The sequence below is a fragment of the Rhincodon typus genome, chromosome 24 (assembly GCF_021869965.1).
Source record: "Rhincodon typus isolate 14 chromosome 24, sRhiTyp1.1, whole genome shotgun sequence".
NCBI classification, from domain to species: Eukaryota; Metazoa; Chordata; class Chondrichthyes; order Orectolobiformes; family Rhincodontidae; genus Rhincodon; species Rhincodon typus.
In genome coordinates, this window is record NC_063355.1 from 37,660,837 (window position 1) to 37,680,019 (window position 19,183).

Genomic DNA, 19,183 nt, shown 5'->3' on the forward strand with positions numbered 1-19,183 from the left:
ATCAAACTACAGAAATTATTTTTATTTTGCCCGATATAAAATGAATAAGAATTTGTTTTTACCTTAGATCTTGGTTTTTTGAATAGATCTGCATTTTTCTCATGTTTCACAACAAGCTTTGGTACGTGTTGTTTTACATCATTGAATAAGTCCTCAAAATCCTTATTAACTCTGATATCCTGAAAACAATTTAAAAAATATAGTGATATGGGGATACACAAAGAAAGTAAAGATTGAAACTGTTAAAACACTGAAATCAGTGTTCTAAGTGATTTAACAGCTCATGGCACTAAGGAACGTAAAGGTCTCATAGCTACCATGCATTTATCGGAAGCTGCTTTTTAAATAGTCTGAAATCTTTATTTGTGTGGTACACCTCAAGATGCCATCATTGCGCAAAAGTTTCTGACTAACTGGCCTGTTTCAACACACTGGAGTTCTTACTGATCAGTAATTTGACTTCCATTTTAATGGCTTGGTTTCTACTACTTATAAAAATGGAATTGGTAACTGATAAAAAAGTTAAGCAGATTGATTGCACAGTATTCTAACCTTTCCTCATTTGTACCAACTACCAAATAAAAATCAGTTTGATTAATTTGTATTTAATTAAATGAATATTTTGATTGTCTGAAAATAATCAAATTTGTTTTTGTCTTATATGCATGTGACATTTTAAAGATGCCACTCTGCTCTGGTCACTATGAGTGAAAGATGATGCAATGAATACAGACTTTTGACTACGTGCTAAATAAAGTGTTCAAGTGGGGCTTGAATCTACAATCTTCTGATTTAGAAGAGAATCAAGGCCAATATTCCCCCCTCTACCTTTTTAATCAGATGATGCCATGTTCAAGTCCTACTCCAGAGGCACACTTTCATAATCTAGTTTGAAACCTTAGTGCTGTAAAATAGCTGATACTGCTAAGATGTTAAAGCTGGTCTTTGTCCGTTCTCTCAGAAGGACGTAAAATAAATGTTCTTATGAAAGCTAGGTCTTCATATGTTCCGGACAAGACCACTCCCTCTACCAAAAATCACTAAAATAGATCCAAATACTTATTTTATTGCTGTTTGTGGGATCTTATGTATATTGGCTATTATGCAGCACCATATTATAACAATGGATATGTCTTAACGTACTTCAGTTGATGTACAGTGTTTTGTGATATTGTGAGGAAATGAAAGGTATTAAGAATATGAATATAAAATAATCACAAATTTAAAACAAAAAAGTGGTTAGAAATAAACTTCTTCACATATAGAACAATTACAATGTGGAACTGTCCATCACAAACTCTTAAAGCTGGAGCCATATATCCTCTCAGCTGGGATTTAGTTAATTGAATGAAAAAGAGGAATTAAGAAAAATGATGAGTGGAAGAGTTGGGGTGGATAGAAATGCTCTTCCTAGCTCCACTAGCAATTTTGACTGTCAGTGTGATTTCCAATACTCTCTGTACCCACGCCTCACTATCTAATTTCCCTTCCTCCTTATGACTTACCAGATGCCACTGCTAACAAGGCAAGTAGCTTAAAATTGAATCCTTCTGAAGGGCAAGCTGTCTGGCAAGGTACATCAGATGCTGCAAGGTGGGTTGGAATAGTTATATGAAATCCAAATCCAACTTTTGGCAGCTACCAGGCCTCTACATTTCAGATTTTGTAATGTTTCTATGCATTGTTGAATTCTCTTTGCTACTGCTTGTTAAGTAAGGAATCCATAATATAGCTGATTGAAACAAAGATGACAATGTTAACTACCATTTCTTCCTCCAGTGACTGTAAACCAGAAGACAGTGTAGAACATTGCTAAACTGCAAGGCTTTGCAGTCCTTACTACGAGCTAGTGAATGCAAATCTGTTGACTTTTTCTCTTGCACATAGAATCTCCGAGACTTGCAACCAAAAGTGTAGTGTTAGTAAAGATAAGGAATTGACACTGATGAGATAGGTAGTCAGATGATAGAGGGGTGGAAGTGCATCCTGGCATATTTGACTAGAGGAAACTTATCACAGATTGCCGAGTTCTGAGGAAGGGTCACCGGACCCGAAACATGAACTCTGTTTTCTCCTTCACAGATGCTGCCAGACCTGCTGAGCTTTTCCGGCAACTTTGTTTTTGTTCCTAATTTACAGCATCCACAGTTCTTTCAGTTTTTACTTACCATTGAATGACTAGCTGAAGAGTAAAAAGATGATTATTTCAGAGGTTCTGCCATGAAGAGAAGTATGCTAACAGAGCATCAGAAACAACTTGCAGTTTTGAATTCCCTCCCTGAAGATATTGCCTCAGCTAATCAATGTTTCCAACACTTTGTTTTTTTTATGATCGAAGACATTCTGTATGCGCCAGAAAAGTATCCTCCAACTTTACCTCAAACTTCCTTCATCTTCATTATGCCTCACGTACTTGTTTAGCTCCATCGGATTTTACCCTTTTGTATGGGTTTCAGCAAGCTGTAGCTTTTTACCATAGTGCAAATTATGAAGAGTTGTTAGGAAGTCCTGGAATTTATGTTGCTGAGACCATCCAACCCCAATTCTATTATTTACACGGAGGTGTTACAATGAGGGAAGGCATTTCTTCTGAACTAAACTAAATTTTGCATTAGTGAGATACACTTACTTTAAGTGGATTTTCTGCTTAATAAGTATGTGGGACAAATTGGATAGCTCTTTCAAAGATCCATCATAAGAATGAGGGAAATAGTGCTCCTTCATTTTATGACTTTGTTACAGCTTCAGTAAGTTTTCCATAACTGGACCACTGTAATGCACAAACAACTATTAGCCTTAGGATAGTTGTGGCTCAACAGTAAAAATCAAAAATAGAAATGCCAAATTCAGTTAGTACATTGTCATGGACGAAGAGACAAATTAGCATTTTATGTACAGAACCAAGGAAGTATGGGAAATGAATCTATTATATTTTTAGCTGAGACAGACAGGGGAAGGAAAAAAAGAAAGAAAACCTTACATTTATATAGTGACTGTCAATGACAACCAGGCGATTCAAAGTGCTTTATGACTTATGAAGTACTTTTGAAGTGTAGCCACTGTCGAATTGCAAGTACCATTTATTAAAGGAGTAGAATATATACTCACAGAGAAATCCAAAGATTCTATGGCACTTTTTGGATTTTCTTTTAAAGCTTTCAATATCCCGTAACAGCCAGCACTTTGCATAGGATTCCGGGCCATCTGTGAACATAAATTACAAGAGTTTCATTACTCAAAGTGACAATTAAAATTATTACATCACCTTTTCAAATGTGCATTCCTACTGTCTTCTTCAAGGAGCCAACTCTTGCTGCAGGGCATTTTCATCAACATCTGTAGTCCACCCTTATTTTGCTCCAGCAGCAATTCTTCACGAGTAAGGTGTAACAGATGATGAATGAGTATGTTATCTTCCACCTGAACGAAGAGGCATCAAATACAAGATTCATCAGTTTCCATACAACACTCATGTCCTCACTTTAAACATGCTGAGTAGATGATCTTACTCAGCCTTCATCCAAGGTTAAAATCATGTCAGATGCAAACCTTCAACCGATGCAATAAACTCCATGTGATAATCAAGAAATGACTGAATGCACTGGACATGGCTAAATTATGGCTGTTGGCAATGTACCAACAGCAGTGTTTAAGACTTGTGCTCCAGAACCAGTCGCAGCTCGAGTCAATCTATTGTATCAAAACTACAACTGACATGGATTTGATAATAAAAATTGCCCAGCTATATCCACCCACAAAAAAGGACAAATTCAATTGGACAAATTCGCATCAATCCACTCTCTTTCAAAGTAATGGAAGAGGTTACCAATTATATTGGTGAGCAGCAGTCACGAATAAGCTGCTCACCAACACTGTATTAGGATTCTATTCGGTTCTGGACCTCAAAAGCCTAGGTTCAAACAGGGACAAGAGAATTCAATTCTAGTGGTAAGGTGAGAGTGACCACCCTTGACGCCAAGGCAGTTTTCAATCAAGTGTGGTGCCAACAAGCTGGAGTAAAACTGAAATCAATGGGACTAATAGAGAGATTAACAGACTACTTACAATAATAAATAGTATTAATATGTTGAATTTGTCTTGAAATAAATATCCTGGGATCACAGTTGCCCAGAAATGTAACTGAATTAGCCACTTAAGCACTGTGGCCTTTGGAGCAAATCAGTCTCTGGTATTTGGTATGAATTACTAGTGTCATCGTTATTCAAAGCCTCTTTGCCATTTAAGGCCTAAGTCAGGAGGGCCATGGGATATTTTTTACTAGCCCGGATGGGTGTAGCTGCACCAATGTTCAGGTAGCTTCACATCACCAAGGACAAAACAGCTTGCTTGATTGGTAGTCCATCCAACACCTTAGACATTCATTTCCTCAACCACCAGTGTACCATTGTTACAGTGTACACTTACCAACATGATGCACTTCACCAATATTTCTTCCAAACCCCATGACATCCACCACTTCAAACAAGATGTGCAGATATTACAGAACACAGTCTTAACTTGGACATAGTTGCTTCGTTGTTGCTAGGTCTATGTTCTGCAACTTCCTACCTAACAGCACTGTGGAATGCTTCCACCTCAAGATGCAGTGCTTCTAAAGAAATCCCTGCACATTTGTGGGCAAAGTAGGGACGGCCAACATATGCTAGTTTTACTTGTCATCCTTGGGGATGAATGAAAAAGGATATGGAATTGGGAATGGGAACGCCTGGCTACATTTTTTTGTTCCTAAACTTAAGTGCTGTAGATGTAGGTGACTGCTGAGATCAGCTAACTGAGCAGAGACTAGAGGCTGCCAATATACCAGCCTTGTTGTTTGATAGTGTTAGAAAGTTGTTCATATTCATGCTGATACTTTAGTACAGTACTGAGGGGTACTGCACTATTAAAGATTATGGGTTTTAGATAAGCCAGGTAAACTGAATTCCAAGGTGCATCCTGAAATGGATATAAAAGATTCCATGACATTGCTTGAAGAGGACAAGGATACTTTTTCGATGGCATTGGCTAATATTTTCTTTCAATCAACGCCACTGAAACATATTAGACCAGCATTTACCATCACAATACTGGTAAATAAATCTCACTTTTGTGGAAATTACACAGCAATTTCAAGAGAAGACAGATGTGGTTAAACCTGAAAATGATACTTTGCTGTTTACCTCATTACTCAAACGTCTTCAACGGTTTGAAGTTTCTGCACTGATGCAGTAAATGTGAACTTAAACAAGCTTTCTGTGGCAAAATTTATGTCTATCTCAAGCATCTTCTTAATGTTGTGATAAACAGAAATGACTGCTAAATGCACTGAAATTAATCATTGCAAGAGCACAATATCATTTTTTCAGCTTTAAATTGTTAAATTCAAATTAAAATCAGTTTTACACAAAAAAAAACTTTGTTCTTTCTCACTTAATCCTATCTTTGTATCCCTCATTTTATTTTGAAAAAGCCTTGATGCCCATTCTCTCGCTTTATTTGTCATTACATTCCAAAATGCTGCATACATTTTGTAGGCAGACTGTACCTCTCCTTTTAAGAGGCGTTGGTTGCCTTCGAGTAGCATTTTGGCCTCCTGATATTAACCCTCACAGCCTCACAGAAGCACTTGCACGTGAGTCATTGCAATGCATGGACAGCAGTGATTTTACATTGCATCTCAAAGAGTCCTAACTGAGCAAGACGTCTGTATAATCCACCTGATTTTTTTCCCCCTATCTTATAGGACCATAGACTATAAGACATAGGAGCAGAAATTAGGGCATTTGGCCCATTGAGTCTGCACTGCCATTCAATCATGGCTGATAATTTTTTCAACCCCATTCTGTCGTTTTCTCCCCGTAACCTTTGATTGCCTTGACAATCAAGAACCTGACTATCTTTAAGACAGATGGAGAATGACTTGGCCTCCACAGCCTTCTGTGGCAATGAGTTTCATAGATTCATCACTCTCTGGCTGAGTTTCTCCTCACCTCCATTCTAAAGGGTCTTCCCTTTACTCTAAGGCTGTGCCCTTGGGTCCTGGTCTCTCTTGCTAATGGAGACATCTTCCTAAAGTCCACTCTGTCCAGGCCGTTCAGTATTCTGTAAGTTTCAATTAGATTGCCCCCTCATCCTTCTAAACTCCATCGAGTATAGACTCAGAATCCTCAAAAGTTCCTTATGTTAAGCCTTTCATTCCTGGGATCATTCTCGTGAACCTCCTTTGGAGCCGCTCCAGGGCCAGTACATCCTTACTGAGGCATGGGGTCCAAACTTGCTCACAACATCCAATTTCTAGATAGAAATTTCTTGAAATTATGGATTAAATAATTAATGAATGGTTTGGATAGATCTATTACAGTGAGCCATTGGAGTAGCATATACAAGTTTGGAAGTATACTTACATTAAGTACAATCAGTGTGTTATTGCTTCTCAATCCCATTGATAACCACACTGCTCCTTCTGGAGAAATATGATTATTACTGTAAGAAACAACCAAAACAAAAATCACAAAGCTTTAAATGTTCAAATCCATACATTGACTAGGGTTTGTATATTTATTTAAAACAATATGGTATAACTGTTGAAACAGAAAAGGGCGGCATGGTGGCTCAGTCGTTAGCAATGCTAGCTTTTACAGCACAAGGGGCCTGGGTTCAATTCCCCCCACCTCGGGTGACTGTCTGTGTGGAGTTTGTACATCATCCCAGTGTCCGTGTGGGTTTCCTCCGGGTGCTCCGGTTTTCTTCCACAGTCCAAAGATGTGCAGGCTAGGTGGATTGGCCATGCTAAATTGCCCATAGCGTTCAGGGATGTTTAGATTGGGTGGGTTTGGGGAATGTGCCTGGGTGGGATGTTCTGAGGGTCAATGTGGACTTGTTGGGCCAAAGGGCCTGTTTCCACACTGTAGGGATTCTATTCTATGGAAAATACAAGTTAAGCTTATAATGATTGTAGTTATGTATGTTGACTGTGGTTTCTTCTTAAATCATAAAAATCAATTTTAATTTACTTTAAACAAATGTTGCCCTAATCATGCAGTTGTGCATTCAAACTCCAGGGTTTAAGTACATAACAAAGGTTAACAGTTTAGTGCAGTATTGAAGGAATGCTGCATTATTAGAAGTGTGGTCCTTTGAAAGGGATGGCAAGTGCCTGTAGTACATTAGAAATGCCATTGACGTTACTCAAGCAGGAGGAGCTCAGCTGTGTGAAGGGCAATATTCTCCCTCAACCGACACCATCATGAACAAATGAACTAGTTGCTCATGTCTTTTCTGTCTGTGAGCTTATGCTATGGCAAAAAGTCTGCTGCATTTGTCCACATAAATAAATTATCACTACTTTCCAAACACATTGAAAAATATCATAAAACGTCATCTAAATGTAAATAATTTAATCTTTCATATGAAAACAGCTTGCAGTCCAGTCAAATTCACATGTACTCTTGATTACAAAATACTTCACAGCATTCTCCAACAGCTAATTATACTGCAACTGGTTATGGGATTCAGGGTTTCTTCTCACTTTAACAATGGTGAGTGAAGTGCTACTGTTACTTCTCTTTTCTTCTGCAAATTAAGCCTTAAAATTCAGAATTTTAATACTTCATAGGACAGCCAAGCAAATCTACCATCTATCATTCCAAGTCATACAGAACAAAGATGTCCCAAGTTTGTACTAGAGTATGTGTGGCAATAAAATCTAAATCGAAAAGTTCCACCTTGAACTGAATGAGGTCAAGTAAGTTGGGAATAGAAAACAGATTAGGGCTCCCACTCTCAACTGTAAATCAGTCCCTCTGCCTTGTATGCCTCGGTAGCACTTGTATGCAGATCTCGAGTGAGAGTAGTCTCGGCTATGATATCCCAATGGCTGAACGTTTTACTGACATTAAGTGTTAGGCCCCCACAAAAAGAATGACATGAAGGATATGGTAGTAAAGGCTTAAGATGCCTAGCATGAATCAGTGTCGTCAGAACAGCGGATAAACAATTTAAAGAAAAAATCAGAAATCATTCCAGTTGAGTTCCTTTCAAACTCCGCAAAAGGAACAGCTCTCATCCACTGATACCATCATGCTGTAAGGTCATTCATTCTCTTTTCAAAAGAAAACAGATTTCCCTCTCAGACCTACTTTTTTAAAAGGCCAAGAAGTCAGCTGATATTGTGGTGTGTTATTCAACCCAATTTGTATTAATAGACTGTGCCATCCATGACTGTGCCAGTGTGCTACATTAGCTGGCCACCAAAACCACTACCATTTTGTGTCTTTAAGAAAAAAGACTTGCGGTCTGTGCTAACTCCAAATGCTCACTTGAATAAATTGCAACCAATATCACGATAGCCTACAAAGAAACTGCTTTATACAAACAGAAAAATGGTACCCAATCTGGATTAAAAGAAGGTAGGTGTTGACATACCTGATATTCAATTGCTCAAGCACATTGTTAACTTTAAGAGCGATGCCAAGGGCTTTTGCACCCTCATTCCCAAATCCATTATAGGACAAATTCAGTACTTTCAGATAAATATTATCCTGGGGGGGGTGGGAGGGAAGAAGAAGAATTGGAGGGGAAGAAAATAGATTACACTCAACTGCTTTTCTAATCACAAAATTTGTAAATTTTGGTCAATTCAGTCTCCTGGACTAGACATCAAATTCAAGACACACTCACCACAGAGACTCAAGCTAGTAGAAGAACAGTGTCTCAAATCCAACTGTACCTGAAAATGGGTGATGTCCGAAAACCAAAGACCTTTATGAGCTGCCATGCATGAATTTTAATTATTAATAGATGAGTATAATTAACTTTCAGGCTTGTTGGGCCAGGAGCTGCACTAGTTATTGCCTTCACGCACATTTTTTTGTGTGCTCCGGGCGGTCCGATTGACTCTTAACCGAACCTAACACCAACCACCCAACCCAAATTGCCAGACTCGAAAACCAGCAAGATCTGAAATGGAGATAACAAGGTGTAGAGCTGGATGAACACAGCAGGCCAAGCAGCATCAGAGGAGCAGGAAAGCTGATGTTTCGGGCCTAGACCCTTCTTCAGAAATGGGGATCCAGCAAAGAGCAGAGGAGTTGAATAAATACTTGGTATCAATCTTCACAGAAGACGACATGAATGGCATTCCAAAATTATTAAATAATCATGCAGCAAAAGGAGGAGAAGAAATAACTACAAAGGTTACGAGGGGAAAAAGTGCTAGCGAAACTAACAGGGCAAAAACAAACCAACAAGTATCCTGGCCTCAGAGATAGTAAGAACTGCCAATTCTGGAGTCAGAGATAACAGTGTAGAGCTGGAGGAACACAGCGAGCCAGGCAGCATCAGAGGAGCAGGAAAGCTGACGTTCCGGGTTGGGACCGTTCTTCAGAAATGGAGGAGGGGGAAGGAAGCTTTGAAATAAAGAGAGGAGGGGTGGGGCTGGGGAAGGTAGGTGGGATGGTGATAGCTGAGTGCAGGTAGGGAGGGCGGATAGGTTAGAGAGAAGACGGACAGGTCAAGGAGGTGGGGATGAGAGGGAGATAGGTAGAGGACGGACAGGTCAAGGAGGCAGGGAGGAGAGGGGCTGGGGAAGGTAGGTGGGATGGCGATAAATGAGTGCAGGTAGGCAGCTGTGGGCATTGGTCAGTGAGTTGGGAGGGGCAGATAGGTGGGAGAGAAGATGGACAGTTCAAGGAGGTGGGGATGAGAGGGAGGGATGGTCACGGGATGAGGCCAGGGGTGCGGAGATTTTGAAACTGGTAAAGTCCACATTGAGACCATTGGGTTGTACGGTCCCAAGGCGGAACGAAGTGCTGCCCCTCCAGTTTCCGGGTGGCGTCGTTGTGACACTGGAGGAGTATCCTGACCTGATAGGATGCATCTTAGGATATTAAAAGGAAGTAACTACAGAGACAGTGGATATACTGGTAGTAATCTTCCAAGAATCCTTAGATCCTGGAAAAGTCCCAGAGGATTAGAAAACTGCCAATAGTAAAAAAAAAGTCAAACAAAAAAAAAGCTAGAGGCCAGTTAGCATAATATCCATTATTGGGACAGTATTAGAATCTATTACTAAGGATGTAATAGCAGAGAATTTAGAAAAACATATGACCAAGCGAAGTCAGCGTGGCTTTATGAAGAGGAATCATGCCTGACAAATTTACTAGAATTCTTTAAAGGTGGTAAGAAACAGGAGGGATAAAAAGTAGAGGAAGGGGCCATAGTATATTTGGATTTTCAGGAGATATTTGATGTGTTACCACACATTAAGCTACTTAATAGTATAATAGCCCACCAGTGTTGGAGGTAGTATATTAGCATGGATAGAGGACTGGCCAAATAATGGAAGTCAGAGAGTTGGATATGGGGGTGGGGTGGGGGTTTGCGGTGGATGATGGAAGCATTTTCAGGATGGCAACCTGAGTAGTGGAGTACCACAGGGATCAATTATTTACAATCTATTACACTATTATAGATTATGGAAAATTCAGGAAAGTGAAAGTGAATGTGCTATAAGGCAAGTTTGTGGACAACACAAAAATAGGTGGGAAGGCAGGTAGTGAGGATGACAAAGAATGGGTCGAACATAGACAAGTTAAGCAAGTGAGCAAAAACTTGGCAGATTGAATATAATGTAGAAATAAGAGGTTTGGCACAAAGTATAGAGGAAGTGAATATTATTTAAATAGAGAAAGACAACAGAAAGCTACAGAACAGAGGGATTTGGGAGTTCTTGTCCATGAACCACAAAAATCTAGTATCTAAGTTCAGCACATAACAGGGAAGGCAAATAGAATGTGAGCCTTTATTTCAAAAGGGAATTGACTATAAAAGTAGGGAGTGCTTACTAAAACTATACAAGGCACTAGTCAAACCACAACTGGAATACACGAACAGGTTTAGGCCTCTTATGTAGGCAAAGATATATTGGCATTGGAGGACATTCCAGAGAAGGTTCACCAAGTTGATCGTCGGTACGAAGGGACTGTTTTAGGAGGAAAGTTTGAATAGACTGGGCCTGCACTCATTAGAATTTATAACAGAGAGGGACGACCTCCTCATTAGAATTTATAACAGGGAGGGACCATCTTACTGAAGCATACAGGATCCTTGTCAAGAGTAGTTGCGGAAAGGTTTTTCCACTTGTGCAGAATATAGGGCCAGAGGGCATAATCTCAGACTATGGGGGTTACATGTTTAAAACAAGTATAATGATGAATTTATTTTCTCAGATGATAGCAAGTCTGTGGATTCTTTACTGTACAGGGCTGTTAAGACTGGCTCATTAAGTATATTGAAGGTTGATATAGATAGATTTTTAAATCAATAGAGAAATTAAGGCTTCTATGGAAAAGGCAGGAAACTGATACTTATTGGTTAGCCATGATTACTTTGAATGGCCTACTTCTGGTCCTATGTCTTATGATCGAAGACCTAACAGGGAATTCGAAGTACCATTCACAAACACCTACAGTGTGACACAGCCCTTTACCATTATACAACGCAGAAGTGTAAATCCTTAAATAAAGTATTCTTGATAGCAAGTGCCCAATTCTTTACAAAGGTTACTGAAGAAATTTGGAGACAACACAGTATGGAGTTGGAGAAATACAGCAGGCCAGGCAGCATCAGAGGAGCAGGAAAGTTGACGTTTTGGGTCGGGACCCTTCTTCAGAAAAATCTTGAAGAAATTTGGACATGCTTTAACTGCTGTAAACAAAAAAAATGTGCTACATGGTTGCTTATTTGAGGGCATTGCAATTTAGGGAATATTGATTAAATCTAACAGTTCATTAAACATGAACAAATAGTCCCACAGGACTGTGTAACTAGGTGGAAACATGGGAAAGATTTAGATCACAGTACGTCACTAAAGTTATGTTTGATCAGTTTGTTAATATCATTTGACATTACGATCTTGAAATATACTCAAAATCTTTAACTGAAAATCAAAAATCCTGTATCGTAAGGTTATCGTGCTAAATCATAAGACAGAATTATGCATGTATATTTGTGGGCTAAAGTGACATAATATAAATACACACACAGTTGAAACTGAAGTAATGTTGAAATACATTTTCCTCTGCCCTGCCCTCAAATAGTACTAGAATTACAGAGGAAAAAGATCACAGTGGATCATTGAATAGATTCAAAATTGAGTCAACAGATTTTAGATCTACAAGAGAGCTGAGGGTTCTGGGTAAGAAAGTGTATTTGAAGCCGTGATCAGATCAGCTACAACCTTCTTGAATGGCACAGCAGGCTTGATGGGCCAAACAGACTGCTACTGCTGCTAATTCTTGCGTTTTCTAGAAAAAAAAAAGAGTAATCTGTTGCTGCAAACTTTCTCTGTAGTGCTTTTTTGTTCTGGTGACCACAACACTGCGTGCCTGTACATGATATAGAAAATATACCCATGGGATGAGATGGCTTCACATATTGGTTTCCATTAATCGTGTACAACGCAGAGGAAGATCAGACAGCCGCCATGAAGAAATGCTATTCCCTGACCTGTCTGTTTTTAAGGGTATGGTCTGGATAATTTCTTTACTTTTGCCAGTTTTATATCCAAAGTGGGGTTATAAGTTTAGAACTTTTGCTGAATGGTGTGGTTCATTCATTTGTGTATGTTCTGTCCAATGGCAGGTCTTTGGCTTGTTATCTTCTAGAGCTTTATGCTGAGCCAGTTACTTGGCAGTTATTGGTCATGATGGTTTGCCATTGCCTTCCACTCTCAAGCAGGGTGAGGAGGCAGGTCCAAAAGTCTATCCTAATTGTACAGGAATCTGAACCATATTAGTCTTCTTGCTAACTGACTTCAAATATTGCAAGTTATTTCTAATTGGTTATAGATTTACTAATGTGTAACCACCCACCCTGCTGCCTTGTTAAGTTTCACTTGAAACCACAAAATACCATGCTGTGCATATATTTTCATGGTGTATACATATAATTATTCCACTAAATACAGTCACAGGGATCCCCATTGCCTTGTAGTACTCACACTGATGCCTTCTGCTACTGCTATACAAGCGTTCCCACGTAGATAATTCCAGCTTAGGTCCAATTCCACTATCCCACTGTTATCTGCTATAGCCCTTCCAAGGTCTTCACCTTTACAAAATAACAAATAAGTTACTGAAGCTTGAACATCTTTGTAAAAAATTTAATAAACAATATAAAACTTGATAAACATCGGAGGGTAGTTAGAACTCCAGCTAAATGAGAAATTGTAGAAGATGGGAAAATTTGCATCAGCAAGTCAGATATATACCAAAGGGAAACATGTGTGGTTGGCTTCACAAACACATTAAATAAAAATGATGAACAGGGAAAGACCCTTAATCCATCCAGAATCTCTCATGCAATTGTAAATCATAGTATAGAATCATAGAACACAGAGGTACTTCATTCAGCCCAGTGAATAAGCAGCAGCTCTGTTAAAGAGCAATCCAGTTAATCCCATTTCCTGCAAGTGGTTCTCCTTCAGGTACTTATTGAATTCTCTTTTCAAAGCTGCTAGTGAAACTATTTTGACCATGATATCTGTGGTACATTGTAAATCCAAACACTTAGCTATGGAACTGTGAATATAAACCCTTATTCGTTCAAAACAGCTTCTTCTTTTCAATTCTTTGATGGGATGTGTAGCCAGATTTATTATCCATGCATAATTGTTTTCAAGAAGGCAGCATGAGCTGCCCCTTGAACCGCTGCAATCCATTTGGTGAAGGTAGATCCATAAAGTGGTCAGGTAGGAAGTTCCAGGATTTTGACCCATCGATAAAGGAACAGCAATATGTCTAAGTCAGGATAGTAGGTGGCTTGAAGGGGAATTTGCAGGTGATAGCACTCCTATTTCTCTAGATGTTAGAAATTAAGTGTTTGGAAGATGCTGTCAAAGCAATCTTGGAGAGTTGCTGCAATGAATTTTGTGTGCAGACACTGGGTTGCCATGGAGTGTCCGTAGTGGAAGGAATGAATTTTAAGTTGGTGGTTGGAGTGCTGATCAAGCAGGCTGCTATCCTGGAGATGTCAATTATTTTGAGCGATGTTGGAGCTGCACTTATCCAAGGAAATGGAGTGTATTGCATCATACTTACAATTGTGCCTTATAGATAGTGGTCAGGTTTTTGGGGAGTTAGGAAGTGTTATTCACTGCACAATTTCTAGCCTCTGACCTCCTCTTGTAGTTACATTATTTATATGGTTGGTTCAGTTCCTGTTCCTGGCTAATGCTAATACTGAGAATTGTGAGGATTCTGAAATGATCATTCAATTGAATGTCAAAGGAGATAGTTAGATTCTTAGAATAGAATCCTAGAAGGCTTTCAGCACAGAAAGAGGCCACTTGGTACAATATGTCTGAAAATGCTGAAACATGAGCCACACAGCTTTGTGGGGGATGGTCATTGCCTGGTCTTTGTGTTGCACGAATATCACTTGCTACTTATTATATTGCCTCTTATATCGTCAAGGTCTTGATGTATGTTGAAACAATCTGTTTCAGTAGTTTAGGACATATGAATGCCGTTGAACATTATGTTATCAGCAGCAAACATCCCCACATCTGACTTAGGATGGAAGAAGGTCATTCAGGAGCAGGTGAGGATGGTTGTGCATTGGATACCATTCTTAGGAACTGTAACAGTGATATCTTGGCACTGAAATGATTAATCTCAAACAGCCACAACCATCTTCCTTTGTGCTACGGTTTCAACCAGCGGAGAGTTTTTCCCAATTACTTCAATTTTACCAGAGATCCTCCATGCACTCAACCTTTCTATTTATTTACTTTATCTACTCTCGTTGAATCTTCGTATCTGGTCAACTTCCTTGTTTACTGTAGATTTAGTAAAGTCCTTTGCCTTGATAAAGACTGATGCAAAATATTTTGCCAAAGTACTGTGCCTGTTTGCACTAATAGATTTCCATTTCAGTTCCTAATCCATTTCATTAGGAGAGAACCTTATATTTCCATTTGATTGATGCTCCCAATTTATTCTCATTATTTCTTTCTTTTGAGCGAGAAGAAAATTCAGAAAATCTCAGACTAAATGGGAGAAGAGAAAATCAAGATATTTCTCTCCTAATTTCCTTTCCTATTAAAAATATTGGTTAAAGAAGATTGGCTGACTGGCAGAAGGCAGAGGGTAGGGATAAAGGGGTCTTATTGAGGTAGCCAGTCTATTCGAGTTTCACAGGGGTCAATATTGGGGCCACAACTATTTATGTTATACATTGACGATCTGGATTGAGGTACTGAGAGCATTGTTACTCCATTTGCAGATGACAAAGGTAGGTGGAGGGACAGGTACTGTTGAGGAAGTGGGAGGTTGCAGAAATGACTTGGATGGGTTAGGAGAGTCAGCAAAGAAGTGGCAGATGGAATATAATGTGGGCAAGTATTATGTACTTTGATAGGAAGAAGAGTGTGTGTGTTTTTTTTTTTTTTTTTTTTAAAAATGGGTAAAGCCTTCAGAAATCCCAAACACTAATGCAATGTTAGCATTCATTTCAGGAGGGCTAAAATTATAAGAGCAGGGATATACTAATGAGGCCGTATAAGGCTATGGTCAAATTGCATTTGGAAATTATAAGCAGTTTTGGGCCCCATATCCAAAGGAGGATATGCTGCCTTGGAGGGGGTCTAGAGGAGGTTTACAAGAATGATACTGGGATGAAGTGCTTGTCATATGCAGACAGATTGAGGACTGTGTCTGTACTTGATGGGAGTTCAGAAGGATAAGGAGGGATCAGATTTAAACTTACAGAATATTGACAGCCTGGATAGAGTGAATATGGAGAAAATGGTTTCCACTAGCAGGAGAGACTAGGACCCAAGAGCACAGTCTCAGGGTGGTGAAAGGACAACCCTTGGAAACGGAGACGAGGAATTTCTTCAGAAAGAGGATGGTTAGTCTGTGGAACTCATTGCTGAAGAGGGCTGTGGAGGCCAAGTCATTCAGTGTATTTAAGACAGAGAAAGATATGCTCTTGATTGGTAAGGAGATCAGGGGTTTCAGGGAGAAGACAGGAGAATAGGGTTGAGAAAAAGATATCAGCCATGATTGAATGGTAGTGCGGAACCGATGGGCCGAATAACCTAATTCTGTTGCTATATCTTATTGTGTCTTTACAAACATACCTAATGTATTGCCGATTTTGTTGTGACTTAGATCCAAGTATTTCAACTTATGTGAGATGCTTATGGCCTCAGCCAGGTACTTCGCTGCATGATCATCAAAATGGTTCCCAGAAAGGGTAGCTCGCAAGAGAGTTAGATTTTCTACGAGCATGGAGGCAATAGCTTTAGCCCCTTCAACTCCCAGTTGATTGTCTGATAAGTCAACATCTATAAAAGTTAGAAAAAAGACACAGGAGTGTTTAATAGTGATTGGCTTCCCATTGGTGTTAAAAAATTAAAAACATTAAGATTTCAATATTTTAAATTAAATTTCTAATTCCTAACGTGAGATTCAGGCCTGACCTTGGCTTCATTCCACATTTTTAGCAGATGTCTATACAAGTGCATTTTTTGGCAAGTCAGTAAGATAGAAATCAGAATCCAAAATCCAAAATCCAGGCTAACATCTTCATTTCTTATTTTGGGGATACCAAAGCCATCTGGGACCACTTAATTACTACTTCATCTGAAATTACAACTTGGGACTGTAGTGATTGGAACAAGGTCAGTCAGGCAGTCCTCATAGCATAGTAGTTCCCTGATTGGACTGGATTAACAGCCCCAATCAGGGAGCCCTGGCTGGCAGATATAAATAAGAGTATCAGAGTATCAGAGGGTCTGTTGACTTTGAGAGCCAGCTTGGAGGTAGCTAGATCCAGTATCAAGGACTCACCATGTGTGAATACAGGATGATGGGATACTGGCCTCTTGTAGAGTTATTTCAGTGACAACATGAGAAAAGCACGCTCCTGAAGAAATTCACTCAACAGTCATCTTCGAGTTGGATAAGCATTTCTAGCAGAAAGAGCAGTCCAAACTTTGAAGGCAGGTTTAAAGAAACAGCCTATAGCTTCACTAGGTACCAAACTGTCCAGGGTCCCATTTGGTTATGAGACTACCCCTCATGCAACTACAGGGATAGCTCCAGCAGAATTGCTTACGATTCTGCACTATGTTAAATCTAATCTTCCTGGGCCAGGGTTTTTTTTTGGTTGGGAGGGTGGAGAAATGACAACATCAGGAATGCTGATGCTGAACACAAGACTCCACTGAAAGAGAGACAGTTTACTTCAGGGCATGAAGCTTGATGTAGGAACTACAGGAATTTTTTTTTTTTTTTTTTTTAAATTCATACACAGGATGAGGGTGTTGCCGGCCAGGCAGCATTTATTGCCCATCCCTAATTGCCCACAGGGTGGTTAAGAGTCAACTACATTATTGTGGCTATGGAGTCAAATGTAGGCCAGACCAGGTAAGGATGGTAGTTTCCTTCCCTGAAGGACACTAGTGAACCAGATGGATTTTTCCAACAATCGACAATGGATTCAGTCATCATTAGAATCTTAATTCCAGATATTTATGGAGTTCAAACTCCACCATCTGCCATGGCGGGATTCGAACCCGGGTCCCTGGAACATTATCTGGGTCTCTGGATTAATAGTCTAGTGATAATACCACTAGACCATCACCTCCTCAGGCCTGCTTAAGAGGCATGGTTGACAGGAGGTCAAGTCCAGTGACATGTAAAGTTCAAGTAGCTGTGATTGACCTGAATGAGCACGTGGACCATGAGAAAGCTGCAAACTTGCAAATGGTGTGGAACCAAACGTGCCCGACTCCTCAACTGCTTTTCGTGAGTTCTACTTCTCTATAAAGTGATGAAGAAAGTTCAGAATCAGAGATGTTTGGGGCGGATGCCGCACCTCCACACCTTCGCTGCTTGAGGAGGAGAATGTATTTCTTCCAAGATGCTCAGAGCGCAAGAAGTGAGCTACTGTGTGTTACATGCCACTGTATCGGAGGTAGAGTTGGAGGAACCTGACCTGGTGCTAAAATGCTCCAGGAGGAGCTACAAAGGAAAAAAAAAAGAAAGAAAAGAATCGACCCATGTCCTCAGGCTAGGTGAGGAAGGGGGAGGGAAGTCGTGATTGTAACAAGGTCAGCCAGATGGACCTCATAGAATACAAGTTTCCTGGTTGGGGCTGTTAATCTGGTCCAATCAGGGAGCCCTGGTTGACAGATATAAACAGGAATGTCAGAGGTTCTGTTCACTTAGAGCTGACTTAGTTTTTAAACATTTTCCAATATGTTCCTGGTTCTCTAGCTCCCTCCAGAAAAATGCATTTCACACTGGCGATAATGTCACAGTGGAATTATATGGCAAAATGTAGCAAAGGCTGCTGCGCAGGATCAAGTTAATACATTAACATAGTACTGAGATGTTTAAACCTGTAATATAACAGTTATCCTTCAGCATTTCCGCAATAGCTCTGGCACCCTCTGCCTCCAGCCAGTTATCCTTCAGATTTAACTTAGTGATCGATGTGTTGGTTATCAAAGAAACAGAAATTGCCTTGGCACCCTGAAAATAAAAAAAAAAAGTGAATTACTGAAATTTCTCTATTCCAGAAATGAGGAGAGTGACAGCCCTTGACTTTAGAGGAGCAAAACTGGAATCAATGGATATCAGGAGGCAAACTCTCCGCTGGTGAGTCATACCTGGCACACAGGAAGATGGTTGCAGTTATTGGAGGTCAGTGATCTGAGCTCCACGACATCTTTGCAGGAGTTGCTCAGGGTAATGTCTTGGCACAACCATCTTCAGCTGCTTCATCAATGACCTTCTATCCATCATAAAAGGTCAGAAGTGGGAATGTTTACAGATGATTGCATAACGTTCAGCACCATTCATAATTCCTCAGATACTGAAGCAGTCCATATTCAAATGCAATAAGATCTGGACAAAATCCAGCTGGGGCTAACACAAGTGGGAAGTAACATTTGTGCTACACAAATGCCAGGCTATGACCATCTCCAATAATTTATCTATAGTCCCTTGACATTCAATGGTGTTACCATCACTGAATTCCCCCACTGTCAACATTCTGGGGGTTACCATTGATCAGAAACAACTGCATTCACCACATATACACAGTGGCTACAAGAACAGGTCAGAGGCTAGGAAGATGGTGGTGAGCAACTCAACTAGACTCCCCAAAG

The 19,183-nt window shown here is 39.8% G+C and overlaps 1 protein-coding gene across 8 annotated transcripts in view; it reads right to left on the minus strand.

The window, feature by feature from the left end:
- Positions 1–19,183, minus strand: part of lrrc74b (leucine rich repeat containing 74B) — a 36,409-nt gene that overhangs the window by 8,198 nt on the left and 9,028 nt on the right. For 7 of the 8 annotated variants that reach the window (XM_048611667.1, XM_048611670.1, XM_048611666.1 and 4 more), the window contains 7 exons: positions 18,413–18,545; positions 16,145–16,351; positions 13,001–13,110; positions 8,425–8,540; positions 6,405–6,483; positions 3,109–3,204; positions 63–179 (listed from right to left, as the gene is read on the minus strand). In XM_048611667.1, the coding sequence (XP_048467624.1) occupies positions 63–179; positions 3,109–3,204; positions 6,405–6,483; positions 8,425–8,540; positions 13,001–13,110; positions 16,145–16,351; positions 18,413–18,545 (858 nt within the window). Of the gene's footprint in view, positions 1–62; positions 180–3,108; positions 3,205–3,287; positions 3,421–6,404; positions 6,484–8,424; positions 8,541–13,000; positions 13,111–16,144; positions 16,352–18,412; positions 18,546–19,183 lie in introns of those variants that run through there. The other variant, XM_048611673.1, reaches the window with a different exon arrangement.